This window comes from Ptiloglossa arizonensis, chromosome 7 (genome assembly GCF_051014685.1).
Source record: "Ptiloglossa arizonensis isolate GNS036 chromosome 7, iyPtiAriz1_principal, whole genome shotgun sequence".
In the NCBI taxonomy this organism is placed as follows: domain Eukaryota; kingdom Metazoa; phylum Arthropoda; class Insecta; order Hymenoptera; family Colletidae; genus Ptiloglossa; species Ptiloglossa arizonensis.
In genome coordinates, this window is record NC_135054.1 from 11,682,548 (window position 1) to 11,704,336 (window position 21,789).

Below are 21,789 nucleotides of genomic sequence, written 5' to 3' on the forward strand. Positions count from 1 at the left end.
TAATAAACTATATTTTTCTTTAACCCGAGGTATAATTTGTACTTTGCTCTTTCGTACGAAATCTCAAAGACACCCATCGCCACGTTCCCAAATCTCCAAGGAGCTCACGAATCGATTCGAGAAATACTGACCTACGCGATTCTTCTCCGATCGATTCAATTTTTACACTTTCCACGACGCGGTCGAGACAAATGTTCCCTCTGGTCGGAAACACGACGAAAGCGATGGAAAGCAACACACGGGATGCGTAGCATCTTGGCAAAGACAGTCCGTGAAAAAAGCGCGGTAGAAAAGATGAAAGTGACCCTCGAACGGACTTTGAAAAGAGCCATAAAAGTACAATGAGGGGTTAGAAGGAAGACGCCTTCGCTTTCCACGTGCTGGATGACGACGGGTAGGGAGGGGAGTTCAGCGGAGGGCCTTGGCTCCCAGAAAATACGTGTTTTTTACTCGAACGTCGGGAAAGATTACAAAGGACGGAAAGGGGACAAAACCTTTTTAAGATCTCTGAGAACGGCCGAGTGTCTCTGTTTAGATGATGAAACCCCTCTCGCGTTTGTTACACACCGAGCTTTGTTATTCGGAACGAGCCTAAGTAGTTTTTGAACAACGATTTCTAGAATTCTAATTCACCGATCGTTTCGTTGATCTTATTTATCCGAAATGGACGCGGTTTAATTCCATTAGCGAAATTAAAGTTCCAGCAAGAGCGTTTAACGTTGGATCGATGCTACTAACCCAGAAACCGTGAAGATAAACCCTTTGGAAGCCGATTCCGAATAACACGGAACTGGAAAACTGTTTACCTTCCAATCGTTTCGTTCATCTCCTCAAACAGTGCGGATATACGAAGCACAGAAAATCTACATTTCATTTTCATGTCGTTCAGAATGATTGGGTATCAATCGCCGGTATCTAATATTGATTTATCACGGTATCGATTTTGTTTATACTCGAACCGTAACAAAAGCGTTTAAATCTTCGATACACGAGCTCCGGTGATTTATCAAATTTTCATTTTCTATTTTAGAGTCTCGTTTTCCTTTCGATCACTTTTTTTACAAAGCGAACAAAGTATCGGTGCGTTAACTTGCACGATATTCTCTTTACAGTTAAAAAACGAAAGAATATATAATGCCTAATAATGAAGCAGGTACCTAAGAAATATGACAAAATAATTGTATCCCTTTCTTAAAAATAAGACTGCTGTTACTCACGAGTAACGAATAAACGGCCACATGAAACCGAGCAATTCGAAAGAAATATTCGAAAGACATATAAATTTAGATTTTAAGTACAGAATTTCTATTAAAGTACGTACAGTTTCTTTCAATCGATCATATTTGAGAAACTTCGCCGTAGCTCGTACAATGCATTCGAGTCGTAAGAAACGCATCATTTCGATCGTGCGTGTCGCGTCGAATTGAATTTCTTTCGAGTCGAAGAAGACACGCGACTACGCTACACGTTTTTCTATCGATCGTAATTGCTACTTTAACGCGCGAATGAAAAGAAACGAAAGCGGTCGTTCCGTGTCGATCGATCGAAAAAGACAAAGTCTGCGAGAATAGAAATAAAAAGAAGGAAAGAGAAAAAAAGAAGAGAGAGAAAGAAGAAACTAACCTGATGTAAATGATGACCCCGTTGGTGCATATCCTTTTCCATCCACGTGGCACTGTAATCGCTTGTTGGTGTTGTTGTTGCTGCTGCTGCGTAACCACCGCACTACCGTTCATCGTTAGCACTACATTTTGTTGGGCAGTATTGTCATTACTGTTAGAGTTGTTGATGCACGACAACGGCGGCTGACGCGCAGCCTGCTGCGCGCATGTACCGCCGCCGCTAACCGTCGCGGCGGTGGACAAACCGTCGTGTGCCGATTGACTTTGACTTTCGGGACTGCTCAGACTGCTATAGGTCGACGATTCACCGGTATCGGATCGAACAGAGTCACAACTAACCGCACCACTGCTACCACCATTACCAACAACAACAACAACACTACCGCCGCCACTGACACCGACGCTCGAAGAGGACGAAGAAAGCGACGAGCCGGCTTGATTCTGGAAAGCGTCCTGCTGCCGACTCTTCTCGTCCATATCAACGCGCTGCTCGACACTGTCGGCTTGAAAAACACTCGCGGACGTTTGCGACGGTTCGTTTCCCTGTCGCACATACGCGACACAAGCGGCGTCGTCACTCAGAAGACCAACGCAACCCTCCCCGAGATTCCCCTGCGCGATCCTACCGTTATTGTTATAACCGTCTGCCAGTCTGGCTCCTGACGGATACATCTCGCCGTGAATTCTCGATGGAAATAATTTGTTAGGTACCATTTCGTTTCCGTTCACCCTGCCGATCGGCTCTGGGTCGTTCGTTGCGAGGTTTTCAGTATTACCGGAATCATTCTCCAACGTGGCACGATTCGCTGGATTTTTGTTGTCGCACGCCGAGACCACGCACGTCATCGTTGTGGTCGCGGACGTGCTCGTTGTTTGAACGAAATTTGCCTGTCTGTACAATAAACCGTTGTTCGAGACGATCGTTCCATAATCTTCCTCGTCTTCTACGTTGCCAGTGGACAATGTTCGCGCCGATCGGCTCGAGTCTCCATCGGTGGACACGTACTCGAGTGGCTTTAACCGGCAACAGTTATTAGCCGTGCTTCCAACGGCGCTGCTGTTATCGTTACAGTATATGGCGGTTTTGGCGGGAAACGTCGCCGCCGCCGTCGCCACCTGAGGCGGCAGAACGCCGGTGTACGTCGCCTGCTGCGGAGATTGATAGCCGACTGCGGTAGCAGCAGCAGCAGCAGCGGCGGCGGCATTCTGACCGACCGCCGTCGCGTACGCAAAATTCTCCCCCGATACGTAGACTAGAACGCTATTCTGTTGAATCCCCGGTGCGTGCTGAGGACGTTGTTGCTGTTGTTGTTCTTGTTGTTGCTGTTGTTGCGGCGGTTGCTGTTGCTGCTGTTGTTGTTGTTGTTGTTGTTGTTGTTGCTGTTGCTGCTGCTGCTGTTGGTGGTGATGCTGATGCGGATGCTGATGTTGATGCTGATGTTGATGCTGGTGATGTTGATGTTGATGTTGATGATGGTGATGATGATGATGATGATGATGACTGTGATTTGGGGGAGCAGGGTGCGTGGACGGCTGCTCAGGCTTGCCGGCCATGGTCCAGGTCCAGCAGCGCTGCAGGTAACCCCGACACCGACATCACTGGAACGCAGGTAGTACGCCTACGTAGAGGTACCTCGAGGTCCTGCCGCATCCTCCGTAAACGGAAATGATCACGCGCCTTGCACCGCCGAAATCCACTACGTTCTTTCGGTCCTTCTTCCTGGCCACGCACGCTCACTGATGCTCGGAATCTTACAGCTGCCGTGCACGTTCTCGTCGCTCGACATCCTCGGCTTCACCGCGTACGGCATGCCAAATGGATAGTTCACCGACCGGCTGTTCTTTCACTTTTCTCTATTCTCGTTAAAAATTCTACGGTCGCATATATGCACGCAAACACTTCTTTCACAGTTGACCACTGGGGCTTACAATAACGGTGCCAAGATTTTGAAACTGGAAAGCATCCGACGGACGACAGACACGCGCTATTCACCGGTCAATGCCCGTCTAACCTCTCTGCTGCGATTCTATACATTCCACCATTATACTAGTTTCGTTGAGGCTATTCGAAATTCCGATGCATCGGGAATCACAGTAAGAATGTCGGCGTTATTTGTTTTCTCCTTGAACGGTTAAAAAATATAGAAAAATAACACAGTGATTCGAAGACTCTTCATTCGGTTGGCGTGTTTTCGTTTCGAAAAATTGTTCTCTCGGTGAACATTGGTCTACGATCTTCGACAAAATTATTACTCGGATCCACAAATTTTCTTCGTAAATGAGGATTTTATAGCGAAGTAGTTTCTTATTGTAGACCCATAAATCAAATTTTCTTAAATAAATTCGACGAAATTTACGGTAGAAAAAATACCAAGGTCAAAGTGTTCCCTTGTTATTTTCATATTTCGCATCGGCTTCGTGTATTATAGGCAAATAACTTTGTTTATTAGGAAACTACGTCTCTGCTGATATTCGCAAGGTCGATTTACAAAGCGACAACTCACCCATTTGTCTCGCTTGCCGATTCAGTCGCGTCGAAATAATACAATGGGGCTAAGCATTGAACTAACCTAGACTCTTGAACACGCTGTTATTCGTAATGCGTGCACGCTACACGAAAAAACGGCGTCACGAGCAGGAAAGTTTCCAAACGTTGTAGATGCCGACGAACAACGTTCGAGTCGACCTTGATGAAAAAGAATGCAACACTTGCAAACAAGAAATATTTAACGTTAGAAAAAAGTCAACGGTGATGTCGTTGTGTCATTGCCACGGTCCCGTCACGTTATTCACGGTCACAGTTCTGATTACTCCGTTTCACATATAACCACGCACTTTTCAACGAAGAAACGATGAATGGAACTTAATTATGTCATCGTGGGCCACTGTCACTATAAAAATATGCTACTCCGAAACTTCGTTCACACACTAAAGAAAAAAGCCATCTCCTTTGACACTGAATACGCACAGGTTAATCGTGACCGAGACACGACACGCTCGATCGGTAATGGCGCGAATGCACTCTCGGTACAAAAACACTTTATACTGCCATAACAACTCGCGTTAAATCGCACGGACGGACGTACGTCGTGTTATGACGCTGTGTCATCGTCACAGCAGCAGTAGCACCACCACCACTGCCTCCACCACCACCACCACTAGTACTACCACCACTACCACCGGTCGCGGTTACGAACTCGGGTTAAGTTAACTAACCCTCTTCTCGACTCGAACACCTGCGCGGGCCGCGCTCATCGTTTTCACCGAACCTCGCTTCTTGATCGCGTGGAAACGCACGCTTATTATTTTCTGACTAGCCCAGTCGCCTTGTCTTCTTGCACTGATCCCCTGTCGTCTGCTTCGTAATCAATTCCTCTAGTAAAACACGGACTCCACGCAGGCTACTGAACGAAATTCCATTCTGCAGATGCTATGCGTACGCTGTTTTCGCATAACTGATATTGGAAAAATATGGCTCCCTCCGCATACCCAGAAACCTTTGCGGCATCTCGACTGCTGGCTTTCGGGCACTCGTGTACGCACGTTACAAAAACATCGACCTTCGTCGCGATTATATCGCCATCGTTAGGCAATTCTACGTAACTCAAAGGCACGTTAACATTGTACCTCTCATGAACGATAGTAATTATACTTGTGTGCGTATCCAGTTCAAGTTTACATGGCCTGATAAATCATCTCCTTTCTCAATTTCAAGTATTCCTCTTTAGGCACAAAATACTGTAAAACAATTAGCCGTAACGATTAGATACTACTATTTATGACATTTATGAATAATTTTAACAAATTTTGAAATTTAATAGGAAATAATAATATCGTTAGTAATAATGAGGAGCGTAATATGCACGTAAAGGATCAAAGGTTTAACAAGCTTGACAAAAATTCACGTACTTAGAGTTACACTTTTTCCAATTTATTTGAGACAATTCAGAATAGTACTAATCGATCACCAATTTATCTATAATAAATAAGATTACAATACACGTCTATTTAAATTCGCTATAGTAATTGCGGGCGAGTACATGATCTCGTGTAGAGTAAATTATGCGAATGTATCGAAGACGTATTTAATTTAATGCAGTACAGACTTACGATCATTAAAATGGACATTTGTTCATGCGCATTACTAGTTTTATTATAAACGAACAGACAAAACGCGTTCATTTACAGATGTTATACAAAAGCAGCCCGTTTACTTTCAATTCCAGCATTAGAATTATAAGTGTATACTGGAACGTCGTTTCTGTTGCAATAAACAATATTTCTGAATACGCGTAGTAGTTCACTTATACACACAGGAACCACATCTTTTTTTTTTCTGTATATTGTACTATTGATAAACATAAATATAAAATAATTTTCTTCCTACCGAAATATGTAGCTATAGGATAGCTCCTAAACAAAAATAGAACAAAACACTGCATGTACTAAAATAACGTACTCTTTAAAGAAAAAACAACCTAGAGGACCATAATTAAAATACAAAAGACATTAATTTTCAATCTTCATCAAAGTTTTACATGTTCACAAACGTATTTCATACTATTTTTATAATAATCGCGTTACTAATATAGATACTCAGCTAAATTCAGAAAGCTTGCATAATCAAATGCCAATAATTTTGAGAACTGTAGGGAACCACAATTGTAAACGAGGTACTAGTTTCGTTTGACTGTCTAATTTTATTTCTAGTATTCCCATATTAGTAAGTGTTGGAGAAACTGTTAATTATTAATTATAAAGAAATAATTTCACAAATAGCAGAATGAAATTCGAATGTTTATCATTACATGATACAATTGATTATGTTTGCGGTTAATACTAACGTTACATGATGTTACGTTAGATGTTCACCTTTTCTTATCACTCTGTTTAATGATAAGTAGATCTTTTTTTAAATACTTTCCTACAGCAAGCGATTAACTAATTGTAACCAGTTTATTCATTTTTACCAAAATTTGTGGTTTAATTCAGGCGTGATGATAAATGTATCGTCGAATGTGTCAACGGGCTTTCTATACAATTCAGTGTTGAAGTGTAATCCTTGCAATAGAATCATTGGTGATTCCTTACGGTTTTCACAGTCGTGCACATATCTAGACATTTCTCTCGGGTTTATTTCATTCGTCTTGAAGAACTTTCCTGTATGTCCGCATTTTTTCGTTCTTCTGTTAATAGATACGATTCAGAATCGAGCGAATGGGACAAAAGTTTAAAATGAAAGAATGACCATATTTATTGACATTGATGTAATCAAATTAATGGGTAGCACATTGGACTCGCGCAGGACCTCCTTCATCTTCTTCATAGGCCTGCCGTTGATCTCTTCGCCTTGCTTCTTGTTCCGAATCTAAATCCGTAAGTATACATTCCTCCGCTCCCTCTGGAATCATAACCTCTTCCCTTGGAGGTAGACATTGTTCAAGTGTTGGAATAACAGAAGGGTCAATAGTTTTTGGGAAATTTACTATAAATTGAATTATAAGTCTGCCATGTGTAAAAGGATCTTTGTAAACCGGCATTCCTTCGTTCAAAATACACTTCAAGTCTCCGTGTTTTGTAATGGTTCCAGGAAGTGAGGTTACTACTAAATCTCTTCCATCCAAAGTACGAATAACTTTTTGAAACCCACATAGGGCTTCTACAAGTTCGAGTTGCATTCTCATAATTAAGTCGTTACGTGAACGCCTAAAATAGTATAATGGTAAATACATATAATATACTACTATTTAATTAGAACAGTCACTATTATACTGACTTGAAAACATCGTGTTCCTTCTCGTCTAGATGAATAACAATATCTCCTGGCGCATAGTCTGGCTCTTGATCGCCTTCTCCGCTAAAAACGATTCTCTGTGAATCTACCATCCCTGGATCAACATGGACTTCCAAAATTTTCCTATCTCTAATAGTCTTCCTCCCACCACATTGTTTACAACGGTCACGTGGATTTATACGTTCTCCTTGACCTTTACAGTCTGTGCACATAGTCTGCAAATGCTGCAACATTCCTGGTCCTAGTTGCTGTATTTGAACATGCATACCACTACCATGACATGTTGAACATTGCTCCACAGAACCTTTCTTTCCACCGATACCTAGGAATAAAATATAAAAAAATAATTTCTTATCTTAAAAAAGATTTCCAGTAGACTGCTATATAATATCTACCGTCGCATTTATCACAAATAACATTCTTTTGCAAAGCTAATTTGCGAACAGTTCCCTTATACAGTTCCTCCAGTGAAACAGACAACTGATGCATAACATCTTGACCTTTACGTTCTCTCCTTCTTCCTCTTCCACTAAAACCTGGTCCAAAGAACATATCAAAGATCTCCATGGGTGAGGAGAATAGATTTCCTGAACCACCTTCTTTCAAAGCTTGTTCTCCACCCTGATCATAAATTGCCTTTTTTTCAGGATTTGATAATACTTCATATGCTTGTGAAATTTGTTTAAACTGCAATGAAAATAAAATTTAACAATCAAACTTTACTACAATGAATGAATATAGTGCACAATAAAAAAAAAGGACTACTAACTTTTTCTCCTTCATTGGGATTCTTATCAGGATGATATTTAAGAGCAAGCTTTCTGTAAGCTTTCTTTAAATCTTCTTGTGTACATCCAGGCTTCACGCCCAATATGTCATAAAATGTTGTCTCCTTCACCATTTTCAATGTGTCCTATTGTTTGCTGATGAAACTGATTTGCTATTGTTACGCTAGTACTGCTCCTGTTAATAATAAGAAAATGCAATTGAAACATTATTATGTTTGTAAATTTTTATACAAATACTAGTCACACAACATTGTATCATAGTGATCCATGATTTATAACCCATGAGAGAAGATCCTGAATTTGAAAATTTTAAAACTTAGAAAAAATTAAAAAATTAGAACAATATACAGTGGGTATCGATAAACAATATTATATTTTTAATGTAATTATTAAGAATAAGGTTTATAGTATTAAACTCTACGCTGTATGATATAGTTATAACAAGGCATATAATGTTTAACATTTTTATGTTAACCATGTGTTTATAATCATATTCCATTATTTAAATATTTTTGTTTCTTTTACTAATCATTACCTTACATTTTTCTCACATTGTAGAATATTATGTGTTTTTTGTTCTAAAGATGCCTAAAAATACATGGTTGAAAATGTTAAACAATAAAGAACTTGTTACAATTACATCATACATTGCCATTTTTTCTCTGTTTAAAAGCAGAATCTTTTTATACATTTTTCATATCTATCGAAGAATGCTATAAACAAAAAATTACTCAATCTTTGGAAAATTGATTTTATCCCCTTAGAATAAATTCCGGTAGCCAAAGAATATTGTATTATTTGAACCATTTAAATAGGAATGCTTAAATATTCAAGTCATTTAAAAATGTACAAAAAGAATAATTTTCTTTAAATAAAACCACATATTTTTGTTGTTCTGCATGTAACAATATTAGGGGAAGATGTTTTAAAAATATATGCTCCACAAAAAATTTCAAATAATAGAAATAAAGAAATAATTCAGAAAATACTTATTATGTATAGCTGAAACTTTTGAACATCTTTTTGAGTAATTCTAAGAAAGAATTTTTTTGAAAATTCTCTTTCTAAGAAATTAAAAATATCTTAGGTGTATCTTTTAGATACCTTTTTCTTAATACTCTAATACACAAAATAATGAAATAAATCTATGCATCTAAAAAAGAACATATGATTTCACTAAATAAATAAATAAATGTAAATATATAATGTTTAACATTTTTGATCGTGCGTTTGTAATCATATTCCTCTGTTTAAATATTTTTGTCGTTTCTATTACCTATTAACTTACATTTTTGCACACATTTTATGTATACATTTATACAAATAGTAAACACTGTAAGAAATAATTTTAACATTAACAAATATCTTGTGCTGAAATTTTTTTTTGAAAACATTTACAATTTCATACTTTTTCATACATATATCCATAAACAATAGAAATATTTAGCTATATTCATTTACAGAACTGCCCCTGCATATTTTGAAACCTTCATAATTTTTAAAATTTCCAAACTCAGTACTTACCATTACCAACAGAATATTAACCCTTCAGCGTAAAGCTATTTAATTGCATATTTATATAGAAATTCTTGAAAACAAGAGAATAACTTTAAGAATTGATTGTTTTGAAACATGTGACATATCGTTTAAAGGTTTTTTCTTTTTCACAAAATGATAGACACTGTATTCTATTTACAAGATAATAGAAACTGTATTACTCTATTACTTTTCAAACGATGAACGCATAAATCTGAGTTTGAACAATATAAGCAGTGTTCAACGTTCTATGCTGAAAGGTTAACGTTACGCTTAAATCTAATAGCAATTATTAAATATTACTTCATTAGCTACTAAAAAAAGCACTGCTTAATTTTATAATAATATTAACACTTTTTTTTGGTATTCTAAACATTTATTATCAACTGTTTGAGTGCCAAGGAGCATGTTCATGCTAAATTTCGTTTAAATACAAACAATGCTAGCAAATGTAATTACAGTTCTATTTCATACTAAAAAATTGTTAACAAGCATTATTTAAGGATAGCTTTTGTAAGATAATTGTATAATTTAGTTTATTATTTATTTTTCATGGAATTAAAAAGTAAGTCTACTGCAACACTTGCTCGACACTTTTCACATACATTCTTGCAACTGTCTCTGACACTCAAACGGTCAAGCAATAACCTTATCCTTTTTGTTATACAAATTTTTATTGGTAGACTAAGTTCTACCTTGTTTCTAATAATATATGATAAAAATTCTGATATTGGTTTAACACGTTGAGCACGATGCTGGTCCGTAGGGATCGACAATAAACTTTTTATTCGGTGGCGTCGGTCCGTAAGGATCGACAGTGCACTTTTCGTTTAGGTGGCGCCGATCCATGGGGACTGACAGTACCAAAGTTAAGAAATAAATGTACTTAATTTAATATAAAAAAATATTTGTACACTTCTTTAACGAATAACTGAACTTTGTAAAAAAAAAACTTTGAATAGACAACGAACTAAAATTTTTTCTGCTCAAATGATTTTCGCTATTCCATGACTTTTTCTAACCGATCGTCTCTTGGTGATCGCTACTTTACCGCTTCCTATTTTATTAACTTCTGTATATACTTCGTATATTTCTGCATTGGCTGTGCCATTCTCATAGCCCAAACGGGAAATGAAAAAATTGTGTTATCTTCTGTTGATACTTTGTACCCGAACACCCTGCCGCTGCGCACCGTCTAAACGGAAAACCGAGCAAAAACAGCTCCGCGTTCAACGTGTTAAAATGTACATATCTATTACAAAAGATATATAATAAAAGTATACAGGTTTTATATCATAATTATAATCTATTAAACATGTACCTTGACATAATACTTTACTGAATACAAACATGTAATAATTGTACATAACAAAATATGTACAGTACTTTAACATGTGTATACCAAGAATAATTTGAATTAAAAAATTGTTTAGATTAAATTATTTAGAAAATATAAGATGTATATTTTGCAATGTATTAACATTTACATTATTCTGTTCATCAAATAGTTTTTTAGAAAAGATAGATTAAAAAAAATAAAATCCTTTATAGAACAAACGAATCACTTGGCTTGATAATTTACAGATCATATGTATATGTATATGTACTGGATCTATTAAGCAAATAACATGGTATAATATTTGAATAAAAATTCATTAAGTAATATTACTCAATACAAATATAAGTATAACTTCAATATTGATATACTTTACATTATGCTTAATACGTTTGAAATAAGTGATCAAAAAGAATTCTTTTGTCATGTGTGCCTACGTCAATATTTGAATGCACTATATACTTGATTCAAAAATGGAATTGCATGCAGTGACCTTGAATTTCAAGTACTTCTAATTTTATTAATGATATAATTCAATTAAAGATATATACTAAAGCTACAAAATAGTTGTAAAATTAGTATTTATTACAAGTGATTCATATTAAACGAAAATTCTATTATTAATATATTTAATTTCAAAACGAATGAATCGTATGCTGCATAAATATCTAGTATATTATATCCATGTGCGTCTTTGGTTTCAAAATGGCGACGGGAATCATTTTAAGATAGGAAAATGTTACTAATTGATACGGAAGAGAAAATTAAAACGTGGTTTCGGAATAACGCAACGTTCGTCGTGTCATGAACAAAGAACACTACACTTTCTAGATCCTTCTGCTATGTATATATATACATACGTACACACATATATATCACATTCAATATTTGGCTACCGGTTAAAATCATGCTAGAAAAAGTTAAGTTCCAAAACAATGATCATGTCAAGCAAAAATTAATATTGGCTTGCACTTCAAACTGTATAAATAAAAATAAAAATTGTAACCAACATTATTAGTATCTAAGTGACAGATATAGTCTGTAGCTTCAACCGCGTTTCGTATTGACACGAGTAAAGAATAAGGAATCCACCATTTTTCAACGTTAAAGTGCGAGTCACGGGCGCGCATAAGTGCGTATATGATAAAACTAATTGACTCGTATTTCGTAATATTCAATATGCTTAAGCGTGTATAGAACTAGTATTCAACCTTCGACGTCCACTTCAGGTTCGAAAATCGCTGAAACTACGTTAAAATCACGTTAATATATTCTTTAGTAGCTTCAAATGGTCTATCTCAACTTGACTCTGCATGTTAATGCTACACAAATTCCTATCCCAAGAAAAATTCACGAGCTTGTAATCGATCGTACCGTTCAATGACGAAAATTCTATTCGTCTACGCACATTTTCTAATATATTCTTAAGATCACTGTATTTCCGTTTAATCCTACCTGTATCAGCAGAAAGAAAACCGCTCGTGGGAAATATTTGCGTGCCGTAAACGTTCGTCTTGCTCCACGTAATAGTATTTGACGAACTGTTATAAACGCATAGAATTCTCACCAATATTACTGTCCGTACCCGTTCTCGAAACTTCCTAGAAGAGTAATGGACGTTACCAGGGGTCCAAGCGCAGACGCACTGCATTGAATCCACATTTTAGTTTGCCTGACAACAATAGGTAGCGGTAGTAGACTCACAACTACATAGTTAAAATCCATCAGTGAAGCACTACACGAATATTCCACTGTTGGTGAAACATCAGAACTCGCCATCTTGAAATCACACTTTTTCAAACTGTGTAAATGAGAGTTTACATTGATACACAATCCACACAATTAACTTTTAGTAAAGTAAATAATAAGAACATGTAGTATTTTTAATTATTATAATTAAATAATTAGATGAAACTTAAAAACTCTAATCAATTATTAAAGGTAATAGAAAATTTGTCTGCAAGGTGAGTCATTTTTATGGCGGTGTTATTTAATAATTTGAATCATATTCTAAAAGTGACATTGTAGTATAATTTAATGTTACGGCTTTTTGTCGTGATATAAGCTAAAAATAATGTAACATACAATAAGCTTAACAAATATAATCGAAAGACAAGTAACCCGAATAAATCGAAACCGAAGGGAAAATAAAAACATTTTTTATATAAAATTAATTCTTTATTCTTAGAAGATATAGTTCCTTGCATAATTATAATCATACGTATATTTGTTTAAATTTTGCATTTATACATGCTTTATTATGTCAATTCTTCTCTATCAATAAATTTTCTTTTAAACTTTCTTTTAAATTTTCTTTTAAATTTTCTTTTAAATTTTCTTTTAAATTTTCAATTAAAAATTGAAGCACCCTTTTTATGACTAATTTTTTTACTTTTAACACTTTCATCTGTGAATTAATTTTAAGCAGCAATTTATATTTGCATAAATTATATTTGTCTCTGTGACCTTTGTATTATTTTCAAGTATATATTCTTGTAAATTAAGTTCATTCACTTTATTGCATTCTTTCTTAATCAGAAACAATTATAAAATTTTTCTGTCTGTATTATCTATGTTAGAATGTTCTGAATCTTTATATTTTGGAATTTTACATTTCCAAAGGCTAAACTATGACTTAATCGTTCTGCACTTGTTCCACGCAATCTACTACTATATTTTGTTCTACACATTGGCATTTGCATAAATAAAATCTTTGATATTAAGGGATTTCAAGGCAACTATAAAATTTTTGTTTTCATGTGAAAGAAGATGCAGTAGTATATGTCATTAATAAATTTTAGTGATTTGGGACTTTGCTAAACTTTAAACAATTAAGAATCTGGTTAATTGAGGTCCTAATATATTCATAGTATCAGTATTTAAATATAATTTATATATAATTTTTTTCAGAAAATATAGCATATGATAAATATAACAAATAGGAAGCAATGCCTAAAATGGATAGTGGTATGTGGTAATCTGAAATTGATGAAAAAGAGTTTGAAGACCACTTTAAATTAATGAGCCATTTGTACAGATCAACAGTACCTATTCTTCATTTATCAGGTATATATATGTTAATAAATTGTATGTAGTAAATTATATCATACATTCTTATGTTCATACAATTATGTTATTATTTATATTGATATGTTTATATTTCAAATTCTTAGAACTTTTTTCTTTCATATTGACATTTCCGTTTAATCTTTTGGATGCTTTAACATTGTTCAAATAATGTGATCATATGTGTTCACATGTTTACATCAGAAAGAGTCAAAGTTTGGCTAATTGGCTAATCGGCAAACTTTTATTTTCTAAATGAAACCTCATAATTTAAGATGTATTTCATTAATGTAAATATATTCAGCAGTTTCTAGAACGATTGCTCAATATATATTTATAACATTGGAAACAAGAGAGTTAGAAGTAACAGAATGAATCAAAATTTATAGAAAATTAGTAGAAGAAAAATCTATATCACAAATTATTATAGAGTTTAGAATATCTAAGGAATGTGTACAAAAGATACAAAACAGCAGGCAACCTGAAAATTCAAGTTCAAGAGATTATTATATAAGTAAAAATGATTCATTTATGAGTGGCAAAAGAATCAAGGAAAACTTGTTACTTCAAATAGTAATTCCATAAATTAAATTTTGCATATTTTGCATAATTTACATGGCTGAGTATCTAAAAAAAAGTCCATACATTTCAAAAACAAATGTTTATAAATGATTAGATTTTGCTATAAAACATTACAAAAAACCAAATGCGTTTTAAAAGTTTATAATGTAAAGTGACAAATTCAAATTTGAATTAAATTCAAATAAGAAAAGGAAATTTTCAGTTCTTGAAATTGGCTTCATGGAATGAGTCTCCGATTTTATCTGTGTAAGATATATAACGCTGGTTAATTTCTAGGACACCATCGTATGTATATGTATATGTATATGTATATGTATATGTATATGTATATGTATATGTATATGTATATGTATATGTATATGTTTATGTTTATGTTTATGTACTAATTACACACTGAAAGTTTCTTTATATTCAATGTTAACCCATTTCTGATATCAATTTTATTATTATTTAGATATAAGATAAAATTATATTCCATTATTATTTAAACAGTTGAATAAGTGTATTTTTGTTATTACCTAATTTTTTATTTTTTTATTATAACTCTTAATATTTTAAAATTATAAGTACCAATTTAAATACCGATATAATTTTACATAAATTGCTTTACTAAAAAGAATTTTAATATTTTTCAGATTTTATTGATGTTAGCGGTTTGGAATAGTAAGCGGTCTAAGAAACAAAAACAATGAAAATAATATTAAATTAAGTATTTCCAATGTTCGGTTATTATTACTATGAATCTAAGAAATAAAGTTTGTCATATAAATATCTTTATTCCTAATTATATTTATATTCTTTAGAAGGTAAACCAGAGAAAATGTGGACGCATTTAAAATATTTTTCTTCATTTTAAAAATTTAATTCTTTTTTAAGTGATAAAATCCCCTAAATTATATCCATACTTTTTTCAGTTTATCTTTGAAGTGAGCAATACAAGCCAACTTTCATGCAAACACACCGTAATTTACACATTTAGTTTGGTTGGAAATGGTAGGTGGCACTATAAACTTGACTTCAACTTATAACATATGAGATTGGACCTCTAAATGTATGAGATACGGAACACTGCAACCAATGTTAAATGTAATTACGGTCTTTCTAAGAACTTTGTAAGAATGCATTCCTCTACTCTGTCGATAACATTTTTCAATTGTTAGATTTAATAAATTAATAAACATATATAATACAACTGCAATACATATTAAGAGCAGTATAATTATTCATTTACTGTAATATAATAATGTTTTAAACTGTTTTTATTAATAGTTCGATTAGTAAAATTTAGAAGTATCTACATTAGCTGTATTTACCATAATAGATTTTTCATTAATTCTAATATATTAAAAAATTGAGTGAAAACATTTTTTAATTATTTATTATGTCATTTAAAGTGATTCTTAGTTATGTACATAAAATCCCTAAACAGGAAGTATATCAAATTATATGGCTTAAATTGAAGTTGTATTGCATTATTTTAAATACTTAATTATGTGATATAGTCCCTTTTACTTGTACGTTTATATAAAACTGTCAATTACAAATTAATATGTAAATAAAAATGAGAAGAACTTTTTGTTAGCTATGCATAAACATTAGTTATAAAATCATTCAAAACTTGACTGTAGATAGCGCTACACATTTCCGTAACTGGCCTTTTGCTGGCGGTACAATAATCAAGTAAAATGGTATGTATTTTGTATCCCAAAACTGTTGGTTAATCATTTAAGAAAATATGTAATATTTGCTTAATACCTTATTAAGAATGGATTGTTATTTGTATTTTGCAAATATAATTTGCAAATACTGTTCTTATCAACACATAATTATATTATTATGACATGAATCTCCCAACCAACTACATGCTGTTAATATGTCAATAAAAATATAAGTAAAAGTATTTGATCTCATTACACAAATTACATCATGAAGTAATGTATCTTTATTCGTTTTAAATGCTACTGTTTAAAATAGTATTTAATAAAAGTGTTAAAGAATACATAACCTTCAAATTTGTTATTTTTCTTTATAGACGGAGGGTACAGTCACAATTAGAACCAGAAAGTTTATGAGTAATCGGCTATTATGTCGGAAACAAATGGTATGATCCACTATATATATTCTTTACTCTTTGCACTATAATTATTTTCTCAGTTAAGAAAATTCTATGTCACAGGTGACTAGAGTATAAAGGATTAAATATTTTTTGATTTTCATTTCTTTGTATTATTTGGGTATACAGAACCATTAACTGCAAATGATTCTTAATTATATTATTAGTTGTTCTTATATACATTTCTACACACATACAACAGTAACTATTTTTTTTCCAGGTTGTAGATGTTTTTCATCCAGGCCATCCATCAGTTCGCAAAACTGAAATACGTGAAAAATTAGCTAAAATGTACAAAGTTACACCTGATGTAGTTTTTGTTTTTGGTTTCCAAACCAACTTTGGTGGTGGTAAATCTACTGGATTTGCTTTGGTTTATGACACATTAGATTTTGCTAAAAAATTTGAACCTAAGTACAGATTAACAAGGCATGGACTATTTGAAAAACAAAAGCAAACAAGGAAACAGCGGAAAGAACGTAAGAACAGGATGAAGAAAGTTAGAGGTACAAAGAAGAGTAAAGTAGGAGCTGCATCTAAAAAGGTAAGATAATATTGTTTATTCTTCTAAATGTATTGTTAGCTGCATACCATGTTTCTTAAATGTGACAGCTTTCTTATATTCATTGTGTCATTATATAAAATAATGTTTGTTAAACTGATAATTTGAAGATGGGTTATATATTGATCATTCATTGGTGATGGTTTTTACATTTTTTTTCTTAAACTTTTATTCTATTATTATGTCGTTTGTAAATAATTTACTGTGCAACATCAATAATAAGAATACAGAATTGAGTTACTAAATTATTATTCAAACTTATATTTTATACTTTTATTGAATTAAAACGTAATTATGCAGTTTAGTAACTTTACTCTAACAAATGCATTAATTTTTTTTCTGATTTTTTCAAAGAAGCCTGTATTTTAACATTAAAAAGAAATATAGATCAGGGAGCTTGAAAAAGTAACGTGTTTTTGCTATTTTTTTAAAAAAAAATAGAAAAAATAAGTCCATTTAGGAGAAAGTCACTAAACTGCAGAATTACCAAATAAAATATTTCTTTTAAATTTTAATGAAATATATTCATATTTATTTATTCCTATGAAGTTCTATATAAATCTATTTAATTATTAGTGAGAGAAATTTTTTTTTACAGTAAATCTAGAAATGCAGCATGGTTTTATTTAATTAGTAACTTGTATATCAATAACTAGGTCCTTAGATACCCTTTTTGTACTATCAAAAGTTTTATATATTCTTGTCAGAATATTGCAAAACCATTCTAAATTCTCATTTTTTAGATTCTCAGTTCTTAAAAAAAACTGCTCTGATCTAAAGGTTTTGGTCTATTTAAAGCTGAAAAAATATTGAAGGGAAAGCATAGAAATGAAATTGTTATTGTGTATTTGATTTATGTGAGCAAGAACACTTAGACTACCTGGGTACCTGGCTATTGACAAATGTAGAAAATGCTGGTTATTCATATAAAAGTTAAATAGGCAATTTTATATTCTACATAATAACTCTCACATGGTGGGCAAATGGTTTTAAAGACATCTCTTTAATAATATTTTAAAGATACAACTAGATGTAAAGAATTGTATGTACATATTAGGGTCAAATATTAAAACATCTCCAGTGTTTTTGAATTTTTGTTTATTTTTAAGCTTTAATTTATTCAATTATAAAGATAAAACAAAATCAGATTAACTGCTTTCAAATTATTTAACTTTTAAAATCTTTATGCTTTAAGTAAAGTATGTAAAATGCTACTATTTTATTATTATAATAATAAAATTAAATTCCGAAACACTTATTAGATGTGCAAACAATTAATGCGATTTATTACATCTTACATAACATGGACAGTATCATATATATAATTGTTTCTCTATTATGCATGCTATACAGTGGTATACGCTTTTTATTTATATTCTAGGGAAGGAAGTAGACAAATGCTCATCATTTGTACTACAAGCCTCAAGAAGGAACTTAATTATGATGCTCATACATGGTCAGCATGCAAACTTCTAAGTTTCTTTCCCTTGTTTATATTAACTTCCTTCATTTATCCTTTTCCTTAACATTGCTTGAATATATATTGTGCCCTGTGATCTTTGTGTAACATGATATATCTAATTTAGTTTTTTTAACTTTCAATATTTCACTTATTAAAGTAAATCCTTTAGTCCATTCAATCTCTTTTATTTATGCAATATGTCAATTCTTTTTAATAAAAGTATTGTGCATATACACAATTACATATTGCAATTCTTATTGATATTTGTTATTTATATTGGATATCCTGCAGTGAGTAGTACAGTTGAAAATGAGGTGATTCTATATGTAAAAATAAATTGAAAACTCACAATAAAACTTTTTGTATGAGACTTCAGAACTTTTTAAAAATAGTGCTTTGAACACATTTGGCTTGAACATGATGTAATGTTAATAAATCTTGCTATAGACATTCATTGTATTTATATCAATGTAAAAAAATAATTATTTGTAATCAGAGATATTGTTTTTTAATAAATAACGTTGTATATTTTACATGTAAATATAACAAGAACCTGTAGAAAGATTTATGCAATTAGAATTTACTAGTAAAATTAAAAATTTAATTTTAAATTAATTTATTTGAAAACAAAGTCCTATTCAGAGAGGAATGTTATTCTATGTATATGTACAGTTTATTTTTGCATATAAAATCAAATCCTTCTTGCTTGTTCCACTTATTACAAGACACTCTGTATAGAATAATATAATCATTCAACATATGAATATCATAAAGTATATCTATCAAACTACCTATTCATGTTTAATAAAATGATACATGAATGAAAATTGCGTAGCAACATTCAAACAACTATTTACTCTCTAAGAAACTAACAATTTCTTAACTGATCCTAACATTTTCACATTTTGCTTTAGTATTCTGCTTAAAAGGCTAAAAAAAACATATTTTATCCTGTATTGTACTTTCTCTACTTTGCATTACATGTACTTGTTGTGTACTATTTATTAAATAGATATAGAATGCTTCTGTGCATGGAGAGTGTAACCTTAGTTGAGACTAAGAATTAAATATTCTACTGATATTTTTATTTATCTTTTGCATTACAGTAAAACCGCAAGACATCATGAAGACCACGATTTCTTTAACATCGACGTAAAAATTATTATAATAATTTATTACCATAAAATGATGATTATGATAAGTTTTACGTAATAAACGTGTACTCTTCTTAATCAAACAAAAAGAGCCAATGCTGTATTTTTTTACACCTCATGTTGATATATCACATGTCCAAGGACGTTCACTATGAAAGTAATTTACAAATTTTGTATATATATGTACTCCCATAGCAACAATATTTATTTTAATATAAAAATTAATAATGTTTTTGAAATAATCCAAAAATTTTAATAAAAATATAAAATTTAAAGAAATTACATAACATATTATCTTTACAGACATTATTGTCCTATTAAAACTTCTACAGATCCTCTACGTGTAAAGTCAATATTAGTTTTCTTATCTTTTAATAGCATTTGTATCCTTGATGAAGAATTTTCAGATTAACCAACTTGGGTACTGTTTGCTGTGTCATGAATGAAGTTGTAGTCAATATGATTGGAGAAAATTCTGTAACTTTAGAATTATTCATGTTAACAGTCACTCCAGTTTCTATTTTAGTCGGATTTATTGACCGAATGCTACTCTGGAGTTAGAAATTTGATTCTTCTGAATTATTCTTTTCAAACTCGTGGTTTTTAAATTTCTTTCAGATAAAATACTAGTTGCCAATATGAAATCCCCAATCTCATACATAAAAGCTCATACAATTGATAATAACTACTGACTCACGAATTTATAATTAATTTTATAATGATGGTCCATTATACTCAATATTTTAATAAATTGGAAATGTTCTACTATAGATTGATTATATATTTAAAACAACATTTAATGTGGTATTTGAAATAAAAAGAGACAATAGTTTTATTAATTGTTATTTACATAAATCTACTCGAAGCCATTCATTATTTTTGAATCTGCTTTGTAATTGGTACTTGATCAAATTTAATACTTCTGTTGGAAAAGTAGGACTCCTTGTTATCATTTGATTATATAATTTTTAAAAAATTTGATTCTTCAGTTGACTAAACCAGTTTTTTTATTTCGTGAAAAAATTCATTACATCGAAAATTTGTCTGTAATCAGTTTTTTGCAATAGAAACCGTAATTATGATGATTCCTGAGTCTTAACATTATTTTATTGGTTTTTTTGTTAAAATTTCATTTCATACATATTTTTCGTAACTCTGTGGACAAATTTAAACACTACAATTTACTACAGTACAGAGATAATGTTATCTAGCTAACTATTATCAGCCTATTTAACTATTGTAAAGTTATTCCGGCTACTTAACTGTATCTTATTCTTGGAGATTCCCACTGTGTTCCCCATTCTACTCAATTTTTGGAACACCTATCTTTTTATTTAATTGTTGTGGCTCAAATTTGCAACAGTTAGCAAGAAAACACGGTACTATTAGCATAGAAGAATTAACAATTATTGTGAAGTAATAAAATTAATTGAAAAATCATAGTCAATTATATTCAAACACACATGTAATAATGCAATATGAAGTAAAAATCTTAACATTTATCTAATGTAAACGTGTATTCAAAAAAACAGAGTGTTAATCTTTGCGGTCGGAATGCGCTAAGGAATGTGTACCCAATGGATTTATTGTCGGTATCGCTCAAAATGTTCAATCGCTGCACGTGACTTTTTTTTGATATTATATCACTACACAGATTTGGCATTATTAGAACTATTACAAATCGAATCAATTCATCTTCATCGAATAGTTTATTACAAAAATCTAGACAAAATTCTTCCTCACTATTTTCTTCATTCTTGAATGCAATACGTCT

The 21,789-nt window shown here is 32.3% G+C and overlaps 3 protein-coding genes and 1 long non-coding RNA gene across 8 annotated transcripts in view; 2 read left to right on the forward strand and 2 right to left on the reverse strand.

The window, feature by feature from the left end:
* Positions 1-5,108, reverse strand: part of LOC143149431 (uncharacterized) — a 471,911-nt gene extending 466,803 nt beyond the window's left edge. For 2 of the 3 annotated variants that reach the window (XM_076316771.1, XM_076316769.1), the window contains exon 1: positions 1,624-5,108. In XM_076316771.1, coding sequence (XP_076172886.1) covers positions 1,624-3,176 — 1,553 coding nt within the window. In that variant the 5' untranslated portion in view covers positions 3,177-5,108. The remainder of the gene's footprint in view (positions 1-1,623) is intronic. The other variant, XM_076316770.1, reaches the window with a different exon arrangement.
* A 1,290-nt stretch (positions 5,109-6,398) lies between these two features.
* Droj2 (DnaJ heat shock protein family (Hsp40) member A4-like) lies at positions 6,399-12,691 on the reverse strand. 2 transcript variants are annotated; one of them, XM_076316385.1, is made up of 5 exons: positions 12,532-12,691; positions 8,186-8,379; positions 7,812-8,103; positions 7,399-7,738; positions 6,399-7,328 (listed from the first exon to the last, which is right to left on the reverse strand). In XM_076316385.1, the coding sequence occupies exons 2-5, from the start codon at positions 8,315-8,317 to the stop codon at positions 6,899-6,901; spliced, it is 1,194 nt and encodes a 397-aa protein (XP_076172500.1). In that variant the 5' UTR covers positions 8,318-8,379; positions 12,532-12,691; the 3' UTR covers positions 6,399-6,898. The 2 variants fall into 2 exon arrangements, with proteins under 2 accessions (XP_076172500.1, XP_076172501.1); XM_076316386.1 differs by lacking the exon at positions 12,532-12,691 and adding an exon at positions 12,087-12,108.
* On the forward strand, positions 12,566-15,846 carry LOC143149207 (uncharacterized). The gene is made up of 3 exons (XR_012992721.1): positions 12,566-13,040; positions 13,987-14,142; positions 15,360-15,846. It is a non-coding gene; the product is annotated as an uncharacterized LOC143149207 (long non-coding RNA).
* Positions 15,847-16,347: 501 nt separating this feature from the next.
* On the forward strand, positions 16,348-20,104 carry Rps24 (ribosomal protein S24). 2 transcript variants are annotated; one of them, XM_076315732.1, is made up of 5 exons: positions 16,348-16,412; positions 16,757-16,825; positions 17,058-17,381; positions 18,781-18,855; positions 19,968-20,104. In XM_076315732.1, the coding sequence occupies exons 1-4, from the start codon at positions 16,410-16,412 to the stop codon at positions 18,790-18,792; spliced, it is 408 nt and encodes a 135-aa protein (XP_076171847.1). In that variant the 5' UTR covers positions 16,348-16,409; the 3' UTR covers positions 18,793-18,855; positions 19,968-20,104. The 2 variants fall into 2 exon arrangements, with proteins under 2 accessions (XP_076171847.1, XP_076171848.1); XM_076315733.1 differs by lacking the exon at positions 18,781-18,855.
* Positions 20,105-21,789: the final 1,685 nt, after the last annotated feature.